This window comes from Oryx dammah, unplaced genomic scaffold, assembly GCF_014754425.2.
Source record: "Oryx dammah isolate SB20612 unplaced genomic scaffold, SCBI_Odam_1.1 HiC_scaffold_12, whole genome shotgun sequence".
In the NCBI taxonomy this organism is placed as follows: Eukaryota; Metazoa; Chordata; class Mammalia; order Artiodactyla; family Bovidae; genus Oryx; species Oryx dammah.
Genome location: NW_024070196.1, coordinates 71,699,589 through 71,717,082, shown reverse-complemented (window position 1 = coordinate 71,717,082; position 17,494 = coordinate 71,699,589). Strand labels below are relative to the sequence as shown.

Here is a 17,494-nt window from a genome sequence, read left to right as displayed (position 1 = left end):
GCGTGTCTGTGAGCGTGTGTGGCTGTGGGCGTGTGTGGCTGTGAGCATGTGTGTGGCTGTGAGCATGTGTGTCTGAGTGGCTCTGAGCGTGTGTGGCTGTGAGCGTGTGGCTGAGAGCAGGGCTGCCCTGCCCTGGGGCTGCCCTCTGCTTTCCTCTTTCGCATCTGCCCACAGGCCTGCTGTCAGAGCTGAAATCTCGTGTTGTTTACAACTGCAGGTTTTTTCGGCTTGTCCTGTCTTTGGCTTCAGTAACGCACCAGTGTTTTGGGTTTTTAAGTGTGGCTCAGGCTCTTTGACGCTTAATTGCTGTTAGATTCATTGCATGTTGAGGAGAGCCTCCCCCCGCCCCACCCCCGCCCAGCAAGATGGTTTTTGACAAAAGCCCTGGATTTCCTGTGGGTCCCAGGGCCTTGGTGGGCGTCTGCAGCTTGTCTGCGTGAAGACGGGCCCCCAGGCACCCACCATGAGTGCCTGCGATCGGCCTGGAAACTCCTCCGAATGGGGCCCGGTCCTGCTCTGGCCCTGTTCGGGGTCCCATCCACCGGGCTTTGGACCCGCAGTGTTTTCTTGGGCGTTGGTTTCTGGAGGTGACGCAGGTCTGCGGGGGGCCATGGAGACCGTGGTGCCGCTGGCCTTCACGGCGCAGCCGCCTGGATGCTGGCTCGCGGCCTGGGGCTCATGTCCTGGCCGAGGCCGCTGCTGTGGCTCCGTCGCGTCTGCCCAGCGCCAGCGCTCTCTGAGCCTTGGTCTTTCGTTGATTCCGTTCCCACATGTTCGTTTTCTTTTGTTGGTTATTCCCGCGTTGCCTTCTGAACGCCGAGTCCAGCCGCCAAGAGGGGCCGCTGTCTGATGGCCCTCACTGCCCGCGGCTCGCCTGGGCCGGGGGCATGGAAAGGTCCAGGCGCAGGGCCCCGCGTGGCCACCCTGCTGACCACATGCTGGGCCCACAGTATGCAGGGCTGGGGAAGACAGCCCCAGATATCGGGGTCAGCAAAGTGTTTATTTTTTTCAGAAAAAAAAAAAAAACCAAACCATTTAGAAGACGTTTTTTTTTCTTAGCTCTTTCGTTTAGAAGGAATCTAGGTATGTTATTGTTTAAGGAAAAAAAGTGTTTGCAATGTATCAGTCACCCATTCCGCTCTGAGCGTGATTTATGTGAGGAAATGGTTCTTTAAAAAAATTAAGCTGGAGATACATCCCCGAACGATGCTTCTGTGAAACGCAGCTTTTGTGCCGAGCTGTGAATGCAAGTTGTAACAGTGTGATACGGGAGGCAGTGTTTACTCGCTACATTCCTGTGCGCAGTCAAAATAAGCCGGAGGGCCGACAGTAGCATTTCTGTATTTTATCAGCTCTGGCCGGGCTGGGGGCCTCCACTCACACTCCGAGGGGCTGTTTCTACCAGATTTATTTGCCTTATAAATATTCCTGGTGTTTATTTTAACTCGCCTTTAAAACGGAGCTGAAATGAATATGGGCCCAAGGGCTGCCCCCACCCTGGAGGCCTCGCAAAGCCGGGCAGGCCGTGCCCCGGGGCCCATCCAGGAGGCCAGCCGGCCAGCAGGGTGCCCAGCATGCCTGGCCTCACCTCAGCCTGCAGCTGCGGGGCCTCCACTGGCCAGCTCCCCACAGCCCGTGGGCTCTGGGGCTGTCTGCCCTCCTCCCCGTGTGGACCGTCCTCAGGGTCACCTTCCTGAGATGGGGTGGCCAGCAGCCTCCATGGGTGACCCACCTGCTTTGCCCCAGGGGTCTGGGAGCCCTCTGGACAGCCCATGTGCAGCTGCTCCCAGAGCCCCTGCCTGCAGGGCCCCGGCGTTGCCTGTGCTGGTGGGTTGGCCATGGGCCCTCGCCCTGTGTGGGTGCCTCCTGGCCCGCCTGGGAGCGGACTGGGGCCTTCAGCCCCGAGAGGCAGGTGGAGAGCTCCTTAGACCGGGGCTTCACGCCTGGGGAAGCTTTGTCGCTGCTTCCTCCGCCTCCAGATGTGAGGCGGCAGCCAGCCCGTAATCAGGGTAGTCCTGCGGCAACTGCATCTCGGCGTGCTGTGTTGGCGGCACCCAGGGGCACGCGGTGGGGGCTTCCTGAACACACACGCGGCCACAGGGCCTGGGGGCGCAGGCCTTGGATCCTGCCTTTTTCAGATAATTGTTGTTTGATAAGGAATTGCTTATTTGATGAACTGGGGGCCAGGGGTGGAGTGAAAACCAACGCCGTTGAGGAGTGCGAGGTGACTGTGGGCACCAGCAGATGCCCGCCCCCTGGGAGGTTTCACCCGCCTGCGCTTGGTCAAGGACGTGCCCTCCTGATTCTCCCACTGTTGGCGGCTTGGAGCCAGCAGCCTGGGGGCGGGGCCCCGTGGCCTCGAGGTGGGAGTGGGGACAGCCAGGGCTTGGGGGGACCCTCACCCACCCCCACTCCCCACCCGCCTGTGCAGGGTTTGGGAGCGTGCTCAGGGGCTGCAGAAACAAAACACCTTTGCCAAAATCAGGAGACCACGTTGCTGCTCTGCCTGGAGCTGGGCTGTGGGCTTCAGGCTACAGACCCCCCCACCAGAGTCTGCTCTGTGGAGACAGGAAGACTCAGACGGCAGGACAGCGCAGTGGGTGGTCAGCGGGCTCCCCGGGGCCGCACGCCTCAGCTGCGCGGGGCCGTGGGTGCCAGTCTGCACGCACACCCTCCACTGGTTCTCATGTTGGGGCAGGATGTTTAAGGCAGCCCAAGCTGCGCAATTTCTGTCTTGAAGGAAGACTTGTCCCTTCCCCGTTCACGTCCAGACGAAGGGACAGCAGGCCATCTTGTGTTGTGTGTACCCACGTGTGGACGTGTGCGTGTGCCTGCGTGCGTGCCCCACATGCCAAGCTCTCCCCACTCACCCACACAGACGTCCCCGGCCCCGACCTGTCCCGAGGAAGCTGGGTGCCAACAGCTCCCCGCAGGGCGCCAGCGGCCGTCCTCCCAGGACGAGCGTCTGTTTGAAATGGAATTATATCATTAGTACCTGCCGGGATCAAGCTGACATCTGCTGATCCACCCCCGCGTCACCTTTTCTCGTTCAAAGGCTGAGGGTGATCTGACGAGCCCACCCACACGCTGCCTGGGCGGGGAGTCTGTGCTCAGATTCAGTTCAGTGCGCGTGTGCTCAGGTGTGTGTGCACGCCGGGTGTGTAACGGGAGGTCTGCTGGGTCCCATGGCCCCTTCCTGCTGGCCGTGCTGACTCTCCCAGCCTCTGCGTGCGGGGACGTGGGGCAGGCAGGCGTGGGCCCTCCACCCGGCCTCTGTGGCCCCGGAGCGTTCTGCCCACGCCCGGCACCCCCCTGGTTGTCTGCAGCCTGGCGTCGGGTCCAGTGGGAGTCAAGGAGAAGCTTGCAGCGCCTGGGCTTGGTCCACGTCGGTCCTGCCTGCGGGCCCGTCCTCGGACACGCTGGTCTGTTGCCAGCCATCCCTCCCTCGCCACCAGGCAGTTCCCCGATCCGGCAGCTGGTTGTGACTGTGGCAGGAGCCCTGGGGGGGCTGTCGTCCCTCAGGATGGCCTGTCGGACAGCTCGCGGCAGGTGCCGGCCGCCCGCACGAGGCCCAGCTTCAGAGCCCCAGGGGCTGTTCACGGCCAGTGGCCGTGTGACCCACATATCTATGTTCCTCCCACAGGTTGGTGGTTGGGGCCAGCTGTATCCTTTGCTGCATGAGGGTGATGGACAGACGGACGGCGCTGCTCACCGTCCCGAGAGTGGACGCTCGGGCCCGGCCCCCGCCCTCGCGTGGGGGCTGCCCCCTGCAACCTGTAAAGGCCCAGTCTGTCCTCTGTGCTCAGGGGACACTCTGAGGTTGACCTCTGAGACTGGGGCTTCCGGGAGGCTCTCTCTGAGCTGCTCACTGGCCGGGCAGCTGGACACAGCCGTGAGGCAGCTGGTCCTCCCTGGAGACCAGCCCCCTCTGGCCGGTTCCTTCAGATGGAGCACTAAGATTGGGGGCCAGGAGGAGCAGCTGCAGGGGAGACAGAGGCGTGAGGTCTGGGTGCCGGCTCCCGACCGTCCCCGTGTGGCCTGGGTGAGCCTCCAGGGCACGTGGAAGGCGCCTGTGCACGGAGGCCCCACCTGGCCCATGACGTGCGTCTGAGATGGGCACCGGGGGGAGTCTCCACAGCCGGGTCGGAGCCTCCTCTGGGCTGGTGGGGACGGGTGGGGTGTGGGCTTCTGGCAGGGCACAGGGTCTTGCTGCCCGGTACCAACATCACCATCGTTAGCACTCCTTAGCTGCCTGGCAGACGTAGCCCTGGAGTGTGCGGGCTTCCTCACCGGGCTCGGCTTGGACACCACCGTCATGATACGCAGCGTGCCCCTCCGGGCCTTCGACCAGGTAACGCCCCGACCCGTGTCCCTGCTGTCGTGAGGGGGCTTGCCCGCCCCCTACCCGGGCGGGGCAGGTATGGGCTGGCAGCGAGGTCTCAATCTTTAGAAACCGGCCCTCGAGTCGAGGGAGGAGACCGTTGGCGACATACACACCTGTTGACGGGTGGCAGTAAGGGTCAGCACGCGGCAGACACAGCGGTCAGCCCCAACCCCGGAGGGCAGCGGCCGGCGAGCGTGGGCAGCCGTGCCATCCCAGCCCCTTGCTGAGCCCCTGGGGCCCCGAAGGGTGTGTCTCTCCAGGGCCAGCGTGGCGGGGAGCGAGGCCCTGGGTGACCGTCGTGGGTGACGGCAGCCCGGCCACTGTAGACAGGACGGACAGGATGCCAAGCCGAGCCAGGCCCTGCGGCCCCACAGCCTCCCCGTCCACCACCCAGGCGGCCCCAAGGCCTCCCAGTCCCGGGGCGTGGGCACCCTTGCTGACAGTGGACGTGCCCACGTGATGAGCACGGGTACTTTCTTTTTAAGCCACAATCCCTCCGAGGAGGTGTCGCTTTAAAGCCCGGGTCTGGGCTGTTGCTGCCAGAATACCAGGTGTCTGCACGGCGGGACGGTGGGCGGGCTCCAGGGCGATGCGACCCCCGAGGTCCTGTCACCCCCTGGACAGACACGCCCGAGCGCCCGCCTCCAGCACACACGTTCGGGGACGGCCTCGAGCCTCGGGCTGGATGCAGGCAGAGAGGGCCCGAGAGACAGAGGCCCGCAGGAATGAGAAGGCGGGCAGAGAGGTGCCCACGTCTGCTCGCAGCTACCTGGCCACCACGCCCGGCAGAATCTAGCAGGCAGAACCCAGGGCAGGTCTCAGCCCCTTCAGGGAAGCCTCGGTTCATTACCGTCTAAGAAGTGTCCAGAGGTCACACACACCCCAGCCCAGGGGCCTGGGCCCGCAGACTCGGGGTGGGGGCAGGGGGTGCCAGAAGCTCTGCCGGCTTAGTCCCCAGCTCCGCAGAGAGCAGGGTTCCCTAACAGCCCGCTCAGGCAGGCCTTTCTGCGGGCCGCCCCCCCCCCCCCAGCGCTGGGCGCTCACCCCATACCCTCTCCACCCTCTGCAGCAAATGGCTTTGCTGGTCACCGAGCACATGGCTGGCCACGGCACCCGGGTCCTGCGGGGCTGTGCCCCCGAGAGGGTGGAGAAGCTCCCAGGCCAGCAGCTCCGCGTCACCTGGGTGGACCTCGCCTCGGACCGGAAGGACGTGGGCACCTTTGACACCGTGCTCTGGGCCATAGGTGAGGACGTGCGTGCCCCGGGCCCCAGGCGCCCCCTTCCCTGCCGTCGGGCGTCTGGACCCCTCCCCGCCTCTCCCCACGCCCCCCGGACAGCGACGCAGAGAGCTCATGGGTGACTCCCTGGCTGACCCTGTGGAGGGCACGGGGGCCCCTGCGGGCACGGGACGGCCAGCCTGGAGAGGCCCTGAGGGCACAGCCCGGAGCCCAGAGCCGTGGGGGTGGGCCTGCCCTAGGGGTTCCCTGCACAGAGGGCGCCAGGCCCACCTGCTGGGACACCCTCGCCTTGGGGCCTGTGACCCGTGCGTTTGGAACCCGTTTTCCTGACCCGTCCATGTGCACGTTACGCCTAGAGACAGGCAGGGTCTTCCCTCCGTGTTTCCAGCCCGCGGGCCTCTCATCGCCCTCCCCCCACCCGGGTCTGGCTTCTGAGTCTCTGTGCCTATCAGACTCCACATCCGGCTCCGCAGCTCTCGACGTGTCCACTGAGCCCTCAGAGGGCCTGTCCCCCGCGCTTTTCCACCCCGGCTGCCCAGGTCCCCACGTGCCCCGAGGTGGGGCCGGGGTGGGGATGTCCTTCTGAGAAGCCTAGTGCCTTCGAAATGCTCAGACGGGTGGAAATCAGAAAATGAAATAAACCCCGGAACAGTCAGCGAGGGGCCGTTGAAGCTTGATGAGAGCAGGTTTTAGGAATGAGGCAAAGATCTGAGACGCCCCGGAGCGATCTCTTGGCCAAGATTCGCTAAATTACCAGAGGAAATGTTCTTGATCAAACCGTGAGCGTAGACCTAAGGGGGTTTGTTTTGATGAACACTGTGAAGGACTGTCCAAGTGTTCAGACCCGGAGAGGTAAACTGACGGCTGTCCTTTTCAGCTCAGTTCTAAAGGCTGAGGTGGCGGCCCCCACCCCCTGCCTGGGCCCTCACCTGCACCGCCCCCCGCCCCGGGCCCTCGGGGTCCTCCCTGAGTCCAGACGGCCCTGGTGGGCTACAAGGCGAGGCCCTGGGAGCCCTCCCCCACCGGGAGGGAGTCCGTTTTGTTTTCTGTATTTTCAAAACGAGCATCCCCCAGACGGTCTGCTGGTGTGATTGATGCCGGGGGAGGGGTGGGGGCTTTTCACAGTCCTTGGCCTCTGACCTTGCTTCCCAAGGCGGCGCTGCGGTTCCCGGCACGCCTCCCAGCCGAGGGCAAGTGCTGGCGGGGCATGGCTCGCGGCGGGTTTTGTAAACATCCAGGAGCCGCGTCCCATTTCAGGAACCAGAACGTTCTCTGCCCTTTACCTGGAGAGCCTGGAATCAGGCATTACTTCTGCGTGCGATAAAGGGTGGTCCCAGGGGTCCGAACACCACGGCCGGCCGGGAGCTGGCAGACCCTGGGTCCGCCTGGCCACCCGCCAGACCCGACAAGTCACGGATGAGAAGGGTGGGCCCCGGCTCGTGCCCGTGGACACCCGGGGACCCCAGCGTGGGCCTGGCCTGCAGCCTGCCAGCCTCTTCCTCGGCGCGGCCTTGATCCCCACGAGGTGGATTAGACGCCTTAGCAGCTAAAGCAGTTAATTGCTGTGCAGGGGGCCGGCTCATTGTTTGTCTGTGAATCACCCGCTCACACCAGGTGTCTTAGATAACAGGCCGGGAGCTGGGGAGGAGGATTTCCTGTCTGCAGATGCGCCGATTACTGTGATGAGTGAAGACAGTCAGCCCGCCCCGCAGGCTCGGGCCGCTGCACTTAACCACTTGTGGCCTGGATCCCGGTTAGGGGTAGGGGGGTGTGCGGAGTGGGACTGGTAAGCCCAGTGGACACCTCTCAGCAGGGACCCTTGGCTTCGCTGTGACTTCCTCATGTTTTTAAAAACAGCCTGAGCGCCTTGGCCTCGGGAAAACCCGGAGCCAAAACAGTCCCCAGCACCCTCCCCCCTGCCCCCCATAATCAGTGGCCTCCGGGCAGGGCTCAGCATCCAGGCTGATGTGAGGCTCAGGCCACAGGAGCCCCACCCACGGGCGGAGAAGCAGCGGGGCGCCGTGGGCAATCAGCCCCCGAAGCTGGCGCTTTTTCAGGCTTTTTCTTTGCAGCGGGCTGTTGCCATTCACCCATGTCACGTGGGAGCCTCCAGCGTGGGAGGAAGCAAGCCCGAGGGTCCCAGGCTGTCCACTCTGGCCGACCCCCGTCCTGAAGGCCCCAGCCACTCTGAGCACCATGCCCACGCTGGTGCTCACGTGGACCGCAGCCCGGGATGAAGGCTGGCCCGGGAGACCATGCCAGGCCCGAGGGGCCGAGGCTGGCTGCGGCCGGGGCCCCTCCATCCAAGGCTGTCCCCGGGAGGCCGCAGAGGCAGTGGAGGTCTGAGCAGCGATGCAGCCTGCTGAGGCAGCCGCCCATCCTGCCCCCTGCTGCGGCTGCAGGACACCCGAGTGGGGCTCTGTTCTCCAGGCGGGGGCCCCACCGCAGCCTGATCGGGCCGCCAGCCTGGGCCCCTGCCCAGCCTCCCAGTGCCCGCCCGGGACTGCCCGTGTGGCCTCCCCGCGCTCACCTGTCACGCCCTTGCCGGCCCTGAGGTCCACCCTCATTGCGGGATCCCCCGCACACCAGCACGTGTGCTCCAGGGAGGCGGGAAATTGCAGGGAGGCCCATCTTCCTGTGACGGGGCGCGCCTGCTCCTCTGTGTCCCCGGGCGCACATAGCAGTTCGTGACAGCCAGCAGGTGGTTCCCTCAGCGCCACCAGGGGAGGCTGGCCTGGCCCGGCCCACCAAAAGCTCTGTCCTGGGTGGTCAGCGCTGGATGGGGGCCGTCCAAGCTGTGAGGGTCACGAGGTGCCCCTGAGCGACTCTGGCCAGCAGGCGAGGGGCAGCCCCAAGGCAGGGGGGCTGGGGTCTCTCAGTGCACTCGGTCGCTGCAAATGAGCAGCAAGTCACGCATGTCCTAAGGAAGACGCTCATGGGATCGTCTAAACGGATGGGAAGGGCGGGATCGGTCATCCTCAGGAGGAAGCCCAGCTCACTGACCTGTGGCCAAAGGACACTGAGTGTTACTGCTCAGTGAAGAAGCACACGTTGAGCCTTCACAGCTCCCCACCCTGACAAGGGGCAGGGTGCAGAGCAAGGGGACTGCCTGCCCGGAAGGGCCTCCCCCAGGGACCAGCTGCCAACCCCACGCCGGGGCAAGGAGCGGGCAGCCTGCGGGCTGAACGGGGCGGCGTGTGAGCTGTCACTGGGGAGGACGGCCTGCCCTCGGGGAGGCCGTGGAGGACGGCGTGACCGCTGCCGTTCAAGCCCAGCCCAGTCTGAGCGGGCGTCTGAGTGGCCGGCCGGCCGCTGGGCCCCCCCGCCCCACCCGTTCTCCGTCTCCGTCTGCCTCTGGGGCTCCGGGCCTGTTGGACAGGGAGCGTGACCCCGGCTCGGAGAACACAGGGCAGTGTGGCGGAGGCCGGGGCCCATCCACCCTCCACGATCCCTGTCCAGGGCCTCCCTTCCTCCACTGTCGGTCCTGGAAGCCTGCCGCCCGGCATTGTCCAGCCGCCATTCTCTGTACCCGTGGCCTGGCTCACACGTTCCGCGTACTTTCTCACTTACGCAGGCAGCGCGTCCTATAAAATCCTGGCTTCAAAGTGGACCACGGGGCCAGTGTGGCTGCCATCTGCTGCGTCTGCCTTCGGGTTGATCTCTGTTTCCTCGGGGACCTGAGATGTGGTTTGCTAGTCTTTGCAAGATGTGCAGTTACCATGGTTACCACAGGCACAGGCCGGGAAGAAGCGCTGTTGGCCTCCTGTGACCAGCCGGGCAGGGAGCAGGGGCGAGGTGGGGGCAGCGCGGCCGCGTCGGAGTGCCTGGCCCGGGCACTGCCGCTCTGCCTGTGGCTCGCCAGCCCGGCCTAGTGTACGGGGAGGCTCAGGGCCCAGGACCTGGGGAGGAGCCCAGCCGATCTTGGGGCCCCTGCCTGCAGCACTGGTGTCCCCAGCACACGGCCCCCCATCCCACCCGTGGGGCCCGCTTTTTCCTTGCTGGAGCATGGCCCAACCCCTTCCCAGGTGCCCACTGGGCCCCCAGACCCCGGGCAGGATGTTGGCAGGTGGCACATCACACTCTGCAGGCTCAGGGGCCTCCATCAGAGCTGGAGCACCAGCATCGGTGTGGTCAGAGGCGGGGCCCTCCTGCCCTAGTGGGCCCCTGTCTGGTCTGCTGGGGAAGGGCGCCAGCTCTCAGCCCCTGAGCCCTGGGGCCAAGCCGGAGGCATCGCTGAGGAGGTTTAGCTGAGCCTGTGTTTTGACTTCCCGCGGGGAGAGCAGCTGGAGATTTAAGGCTCCCCTCCCCGGCTCCACCAGCCCCTGCCGACCCCGGGGGCCTGAGCCGTGGGAGCCGTGGGATCTGTGCCTTTGAAGCCAAGCCTCCCACCTCCGGATCCCCCGCCCAGCCCCGGGAATACAGGGCGCCCACTGCCCCCCCACCGCCACCCCCACTCGGAGAGCCCTTGTCGTCTGAATGAGGCCCCAGGCTGTGAGCACACGGGCTGGCAGTGCCAGGGTGTCCGCCCAGCAGTGACCACTCCAGGCCTCTCTCCAAGGGCGGAGTCCACAAGCTGATGGCCCCCTGGGATGAGCGGCTGTGCCTGCCAGCACTGGACACCTCAGGCTGGGGCTGCCGGCAGAGGGGGTCTGTCCTGGATCCTGGGCAGGACGCGGTTGAGCACGCCGTCTGCCTCCTCTGGGTCGGCTCACCCTCCTCGGGCATCGGGGGGACGTCCCTGTCGGGTTGGCGACACGGGGCACGGCCTGTCCCGCACATGCAGCCTCGTGGCAGGTGGGGTGACCTGGCAGGTAGAGGGCAGGGGCCCCAGGAGTGTTGGAGGGGCGCCCCGGACCAGGGAGGCCACCTGAGGGCCCCTGAGACACCCCCACCAAGGGGTGCACGCAGGAACGGGCAGAGTTTCCGAGATGCCCTCAGGTCGATGCCTCGAAGGCTGCATGGCCCCGTCGGGCTGTGTGTGCAGCCGAGCTGGTCCTTCACCTGCATCGCTACGCCACGTGGCCTGGGGTCCCTGGCCCTTGGAGCGCAGCCCCGTCAGTGGGGAGGGGCTTACGGATCCGGTCGGGCGGGGGGCATGTCACGCTTGGGTGCTGCTTCTATACCATTTCTGTTGTCAGAGACAGGCACCTTCGAAAGAAATCATGGCTCTCCCACACAAAATCAGCATCATGGGGCTTGAACGTCCTCTTTGAGTGACATGTAGGACCTGTTAGCATCTCACTTGCTGAGACGTGACCTGCAGGGGTACAGTTCCAGGGTGGGCCCCCCGGGTCTCCCAAGCGAGTTACCTGTTACCACAGGCACCTTCGTGGACTTCCCTGGTGGTCCAGCGGTTGAGGATCCACCTGCCAATGCAGGGGACACTGGCTTGATCCCTGGTCAAAGAGCAAACCCCACGCGCCACGGCCAAGATGCTGCGTGTGTAACTAAACATCCCGCGTGCTGCAAAGACAGTCTGGTGCAGCCAGACAAGTACAGATATTTCTGAAAACAAAAAGTAAAAAAACAAAAAGCCAGTAAGCCCTTGCTTTCCGGTCGTTCACCGGTTATAGGTTTCCCCCACGTTTATTTTTTGAATACGTATGACGATTAACTGCATATAATTTAAAAACCAGGCTCGTGTCGCAGGCTGTGTTTCGGGCTCCTTGCTCCAGGCTCTGCACATGCGCCGCACTCCCTCATGTTCCTGCACCGCCCTTCCATGCTCTGTGCAGGTGTGTGCACAGACGTGTGTTTGTGCGTGTACTCGCGTGTGCACGTGTACAGAAACTGTGTACACATTGTGTGTGTGTGTGCAGACCGTGTGTGTGGGCGCAGTGCGTGTGTGTGCACGTGTGTGTGCGCGCTTGCATGTACACGTGCGTATATGTTTGAGACCCTTGGCGCTGTCCGTGCTTGATACCTCACCAATTCTAAGTGGACTTTCTGAGAAGGGTTTTAAATCAACCCGGAATCTTGATCAGAACCTCTCCGCCTTGCTCTGTGTCTTTCAGGCCGAGTTCCAGAAACCGCGACTCTGAATTTGGAAAAGGCTGGTGTTCGTACGAACCCCGTCACTGGGAAGATCCTCGTTGATGCCCAGGAAGCCACCTCCATTCCCCACATCTACGCCATCGGCGATGTGGCCGAGGTACGGCCGGCGCCTACTGCTCCTTGTCCCTCTGGCCCTGTCAGCTCAGTGCTGTGGACGAGGCTTCATGCGTGCTCGCTGCCCCAGGGCCTGGCTGCTTACGCTGTGCTGTGTGTTAATTAAAACATGCGTGTGTGCCCAGTCGCTAACTTGTGTCAGACTCTGTGACCCCATGGACTGCAGCCCGCCAGGCTCCTCTGTCCCTTGGATTTCCCAGGCAAGAACATTGGAGTGGGTTGCCATTTTCTCCTTCCTGACCCAGGGACTGAGCCTGTGTCTCCTCCACCTCCCGCATTGCCAGGCGGGTTCTTTACCGCTGAGCCTCCAGGGAAGACCGTTGATTAAAACAGTCATGCCTATAAGTCGCTCAGCAGTCAGAAGCGTTCGCCCCTAGGTCCAGCAAGGGCGCGTGGTTCGGGGAGACGTGTGTGCTCTGTGGACCACGTGTGTCGGTCAGGTGGGTGGGGGTGCTTTCTCGCTGCCAGTCCCTGTCATTTCTAGACCGTCGGTGGTTGGCATTTCCCGCTGCTGTGGGAGGTCAGCCCCCAGTCACAGGTTGGCGCGTGCGGGGACACGGGCCTATGCCAGCTTTGCTCCTGGGGCAGGGGCCTCCGCGGAACGCGGTCCCGTCCAGGCTGTCTTGGGCTTGGCGTGCCGGACCAGCTGCGTGTTGGGGCCCACGGGCGCTCCTTGGGCCTGTCTTAGCCCGAACCCCAGTCAATGGGAACTAGTGAACGGCGGCAAGTCTCGCTGGGCTTTGCTATGGGAACGCTCTCCAAGGGCACTGGCATGAAGCAGGTCCCAAGAGAAGCCCCCGGTGGATGTGGGAGGTTTCGCTGGTCTGGCCAGTGTTGCTGGCGTGGCCGGGCTCGTTAGCAGCCCTCCCCCTCTTCCAGGGAGACTGGCAGCTCTCCAGGGGGGGACAGAGGGGGAGCATGCTAGAGCCACAGAGGCAGCCTGCACTGGGGGTCTCGGGAAGGCGGTGCCTCCACCACGGGCCATGCTAGAGTAACCCACGCTCCCTGCTTCCAGGGGCGGCCGGAGCTGACACCCACGGCCATAATGGCCGGGCGGCTCCTGGCCCAGCGGCTGAGCGGCCGGACCTCAGACCTGATGGACTACAACAGCGTGAGTGCCTCTGCTCGCCACAGCCTTGCCCAGCCTGCACAAGGCCGCAGCTTGTTCTGGGGGCATGTGCGTGTGTGTGAACGCGTGTGTGAACGTGCATGTGTGTGAGTGAGTGCGTGTGCGTGCATGTATCTGAGCGTGCACGTGAGCATGTGCATGTGTGTGTGCATGTGAACATGTGTGCATGTGAACGTGTGTGAGCGCGTGCTTGTGAACATGCGTGTGTGAGCGTGTGTCTGCGTGTATGTGGTCGTGCACATGTGCGTGTGAGCGTGTGCATGTGTGAACATGTGTGTGAACTGTGTGTGTGTGAGTGTGCATGTGTGCATGTGTGTGAGTGCGCATGTGTGCGTGTGAGTGTGCTTGTGTGTGTGTGAGTGTGTGCATGTATGCAAACATGCATGTGTGACCGGACACTCTCGCTGTCCCTGGGGGGTCTTCGCCCTAGGCCCCCAGGGGCCTGCCTGACATGGGCCTGCCCTCCAGGTCCCCACGACCGTCTTCACTCCCCTGGAGTATGGCTGCGTGGGGCTGTCAGAGGAGGCAGCCGTAGCTCGCCATGGAGAAGAACACGTAGAGGTGAGTCCAGGCCCGGGGGGGCAGCATGCAGGCCCGTGTGGCCCCCACCCTGGTGACGGCCGCCCCCACAGACGCTGGAGGGCAAGCGGGAATATTGGAGCCTTGCTTCCCGGGGCCTGAGGCTCAGCAGGGCAGCATGGGGCCCCGCACAACAGCTGCGATGGGTTGGGGGTGTCGGCAGGCATGGCAGGGACCAGAGGGCCTTGGAGCAGCAGCCCCCTCGGTGGGGTATGTGTCTCCCTCCATCTGGAAAGTCTCCTCCTGCCCTCTGCCCGCCTCCCCGGCTGCCCCCCTGCCCACTTCTGGTCCTCACAGGCCTCTGCCAGCCCAGCATGGGCCTCACCCAGAGGGAGGGCTTGGTCACCAGACGGGTGTCTCTGGGGTCTGCTTTGGCTGCAGCGTGTGCCCCAGGCAGCTTGGAGGCGGGCCGGGAGGCACTGGACCCCACGTGGCCTCCAGCGCGGCCAGCTCCCCTCTGGGAGCGAGCCCTGGGCTCCAGGGCCCGCCCCGTCCTCCATCAGCTGTGCTCTATTTGCTGTTTTTGTTTAATTCATCACCAGGGCCCTGGGACATGTGTCCGTGGCATTCCACGATGTTGCTTTATGTTTCACGATGTTGAATGGCCAAACGCCCTTTGTTTGTTTTCTTTTCAATTCTGTCTTCGTTAGAACAATATTCTCTGAAGCTGCATTAATTAATAATGGCTGTGCAGCACATGTGAGCACCCTGCTCATTTTTTACGCGGCCGCAGCCCCAACCACGCTGTCGGCCCTTCTCGGGTGCTGAAAGCCTTTGTCCGGTGGGGGCTGTGCCTGCCCCTCGATGGCTGGGGTGAGGGTCTGGAGAGCACTGGGGGGCCCCAGGGAGACAGGATAGGCGGCCGGCCCCCTCCAGTGCCCAGCCTGGGCAGCGTCCGCCTGGGTGGTGCCCAGGCCTGCTCTGCGCCCCGGGCTCTGAGGCAGGTCAGAGGGCAGCCTGCCTCGCTGCTGCTGCTCTCCCGGGTCTCGGGCCTGTCCACAGGCTGCTGTGCCCAGGGGTGCGGGCTGCCTCCAGGCCAGCGGGGCCTTGTCCTCGGCCCGGATCACAGCCTGAAGGCCCAGTGGGTGGTTGCGTCTCCCCCGCCGCACCCACAGCCTGACCAGCTCGAGGAGGTCCCGGGGCTTGTTGTGCTGCAGCCGCTGACCCGGGAATCTGTGTCTTGCTGCCCAGGTTTACCACGCATTCTATAAACCACTGGAGTTCACTGTCCCCCAGCGGGATGCATCTCAGTGCTACGTAAAGGTGAGCGTCCTCTGGGCCTGGCCTGGGCGCACAGGCCCCTGCCACCCCCGCTGACCCATGTGCCTTTCAGATGGTGTGTCTGCGGGAGCCCCCACAGCTGGTGCTGGGCCTGCACTTCCTCGGCCCCAACGCAGGCGAAGTTACTCAGGGATTTGCCCTGGGGATCAAGTGAGTCCCCAGGAATGTCAGCCGATTCACCACTCACAGGCCGCTCGTCCGTGGAGTGGTGTTTTCAGAGAGCGTCCACCCGACGGGGCAGGTCCAGTCACCTGGGTGTGGCCATGTCCATCTCTGGGACAGGCTTGTGTCCTCGACCAGCCAAGGGGTCCCTGTGGGTCTTCTCTGCTCAGAATGAGTGCCCAGGCGGTCAGGAGCAGCTTGGCAACGCGTGTACCAGGAGGGCCGCCTAGCAGGCACACATCGTCTGGGGCCAGCCCTGGTCGCAGGCTGTGCACAGCGGGGTCCTGGGGCCCGTGCTGTGGCTGCTCCAGCGGGGCTGGGAGTGAAGGGGCTGGGCAGCTGGCGAGGGCTGTCAGAGGCAGGAGGGCAGAGGGGAGCGGGCTGGACTCACTGAGGGCCATGTGGGCCTGGGGGCAGCAGGGGGCAGTAGGGGGCCAGGCCGGCTGGCAGGAGGTGGAGACGGCAGGTGTTCCTGGCTGGAGAAGAGGGTGGGGGCGGGGCTGGAGGGCAGTGAAGGAGACTGACTTCCGGGCCCTCCCCAGGTCCTGCTACTTCTCTGGGGGGCGGGTGGGTGTGGAAGGTGCCTCCCTGCACTGACTTCCCCCCCCCCCCGTCCCGGCGTGCAGGTGTGGGGCCTCCTTCCAGCAGGTGACACGTACAGTAGGTATCCATCCCACCTGTGCGGAGGAGGTGGCCAAGCTCCGCATCTCCAAGCGCTCCGGCCTGGACCCCACGGTGACCGGCTGCTGAGGCTAGGCAGCCATCCACAGCCCAGGGCGCTCGGCCCGCTGCCGCCCCCGCGGCCAGGTGTGCATGCGGGGCCGGTCCTGTGTTTGAGGGGGCATGGGTACCACCGCCAACTGCTCTCCAGCTGCAGGTGGGCCCTGTGCCCGGGCCACTGTGGCCAGAGAAACAGCTGAGAAGGGAGGCCGTTGAGGGCCCCACCCCCACTGGACCTCCAGACCCCAGCCAGGCTGCCCAGGAGCACGGGGGTCTGGAGGCCAGGTGCGCCCACGCCCTGTCCCTGGGGGCAGGGCTGGGGCACAGGGTGGGGAAAGCGCGCGGCCTGCCCCCGCGTGCCCTATCCAGGGCCGCCCCAGTTCCCTTCCCCCTGCTCAGAAAGCGGATTCTCAGTCTGGTTCTGTTAGGCTGGGCACAGCCAGCCGGGTGGGCGGCCGGAAGCCCTGGTGCGCTGTTGGCCCTGAGCCTCTTCTTGGAGGAAACCCCTCCTTGCCCCTGGCCAACGGGGTGCTTGTGGTCCGGGCCTTTCCGCCTGTCAGCTGGAGGGGCTTCACCCGGCTCTCACCCTCTCCTGGGTTGGGGTCCCCAGGGCCCCCCGGGGGCTGTGGACAGAGCAGTGAGCGCCCATAAGAAGCCTGCAGGCATCTGATGCGTCAGGCTGAGCCACGGTTAGCGGGCCAGACCCCGGCCTCTCCTGGGCACTCAGACACTGGTGCCTTCACAAAGCCCTGTGACAGCCTCTGAGGAGCCTCAGCGACTCGGGGGCATTTCTAACAACGATGCCCGACCCGCTGGTGCAGGGCCGCCCCTTGCCTGCTCTCTCATCCAGCCCCCCAGGGGCCCTCCGTGTGGGTGGGTGTGGGGACGCAGGCCGCCCCACACCGACCCTCGTCTTGGGCAGGACACTGGACTGGCGCCGAGCACCCGGCAAGGATGGCGCAGGCCGGCATCGCGCACCCCGGACACTGCCGGATGATGAGGACCTGTGCGGAAACCCCCCGCGGGCTGCCCATGTCTGAGCCCCTGGCGTGACCTGGCGCGAATAAAGAGCCTGTCTTCCGGAAGCGTGCCCGGCCTGCGATGTCTCCCACAGGCCCGTCACCTCCCCGGCGTGGGCGCAGGGGCGGCGGCTTGCGGTTCGGGGCAGTGGGCCCCAGGGGAGGGGGGAAGGTGGGGTCGGGGGGGCCTCGCCCCGCGCCCGGGAGCACGGGCTCTGTGCAGAGCCACCCGCCAGCGGCGTGGCCGGTGACAGGCGGTGTCCGGCGCTGAAGCCCCGTCCCCCGAGCGGCCCGCTGCCCCGGGGCCCCAGCCAGCTTGTCGGCTGGGCTCAGGCTTAATCCCGCGCACGGAGGCCGACGGGGAGCGAGGCCCCCGGCACCTGTCAGTCAGGCGGAGAGCCGGCGCTGACAGGCCGGGCGGGGCCCTGCATTGCGCTGGGGCTTTAGCGGCGGTTAATCTCGTGTCTTTCCTAAGAAAACATCATTCAGTCTGCCGCCCGGGAGCCCTGGGTGGGACCCTGCTTGTCAGCGAACAAAGGAATGTCTTTGCGCCTGGATGGGCTCGCGTGAAGCGCGCGCGGCCGCCTCAGACGCCCGAGCGAGACGCCGAGGGCCGGGCCGAGGGCCAGAGCAGCAGAGCGCCCGGCGGGCGGTGCCGTGGGAGGGGCTCCGGTGGGGGGCGTGGCCTCCCCGCCGGGCGTGGCCTCCGCCGGCTCGGGTCTACGAACGAGTCAGCCGACAGGCTGGGCGGGGCCTCTCCTCTGGGCGTGGCCTCCGCCGGCTCGGGGTTGGCTGAGTCCGGGGCGCCGGGCCG

At 65.1% G+C, this 17,494-nt stretch overlaps 1 protein-coding gene across 3 annotated transcripts in view; it reads left to right on the top strand.

Moving 5' to 3' along the window:
• The window catches only part of TXNRD2 (thioredoxin reductase 2), a 38,440-nt gene extending 21,694 nt beyond the window's left edge, over nt 1-16,746 (top strand). For 2 of the 3 annotated variants that reach the window (XR_005723008.1, XR_005723007.1), the window contains 10 exons: nt 3,644-3,663; nt 4,260-4,351; nt 5,454-5,628; nt 11,637-11,773; nt 12,806-12,901; nt 13,388-13,480; nt 14,690-14,761; nt 14,832-14,929; nt 15,568-15,748; nt 16,584-16,746. Coding sequence is in view for 1 of the 3 variants with exons in the window: in XM_040251265.1 (XP_040107199.1) it covers nt 3,644-3,663; nt 4,260-4,351; nt 5,454-5,628; nt 11,637-11,773; nt 12,806-12,901; nt 13,388-13,480; nt 14,690-14,761; nt 14,832-14,929; nt 15,568-15,691 (907 nt within the window). In the remaining 2 variants the exon portion in view is untranslated. Of the gene's footprint in view, nt 1-3,643; nt 3,664-4,259; nt 4,352-5,453; nt 5,629-11,636; nt 11,774-12,805; nt 12,902-13,387; nt 13,481-14,689; nt 14,762-14,831; nt 14,930-15,567; nt 15,750-16,583 lie in introns of those variants that run through there. The other variant, XM_040251265.1, reaches the window with a different exon arrangement.
• Nucleotides 16,747-17,494: the final 748 nt, after the last annotated feature.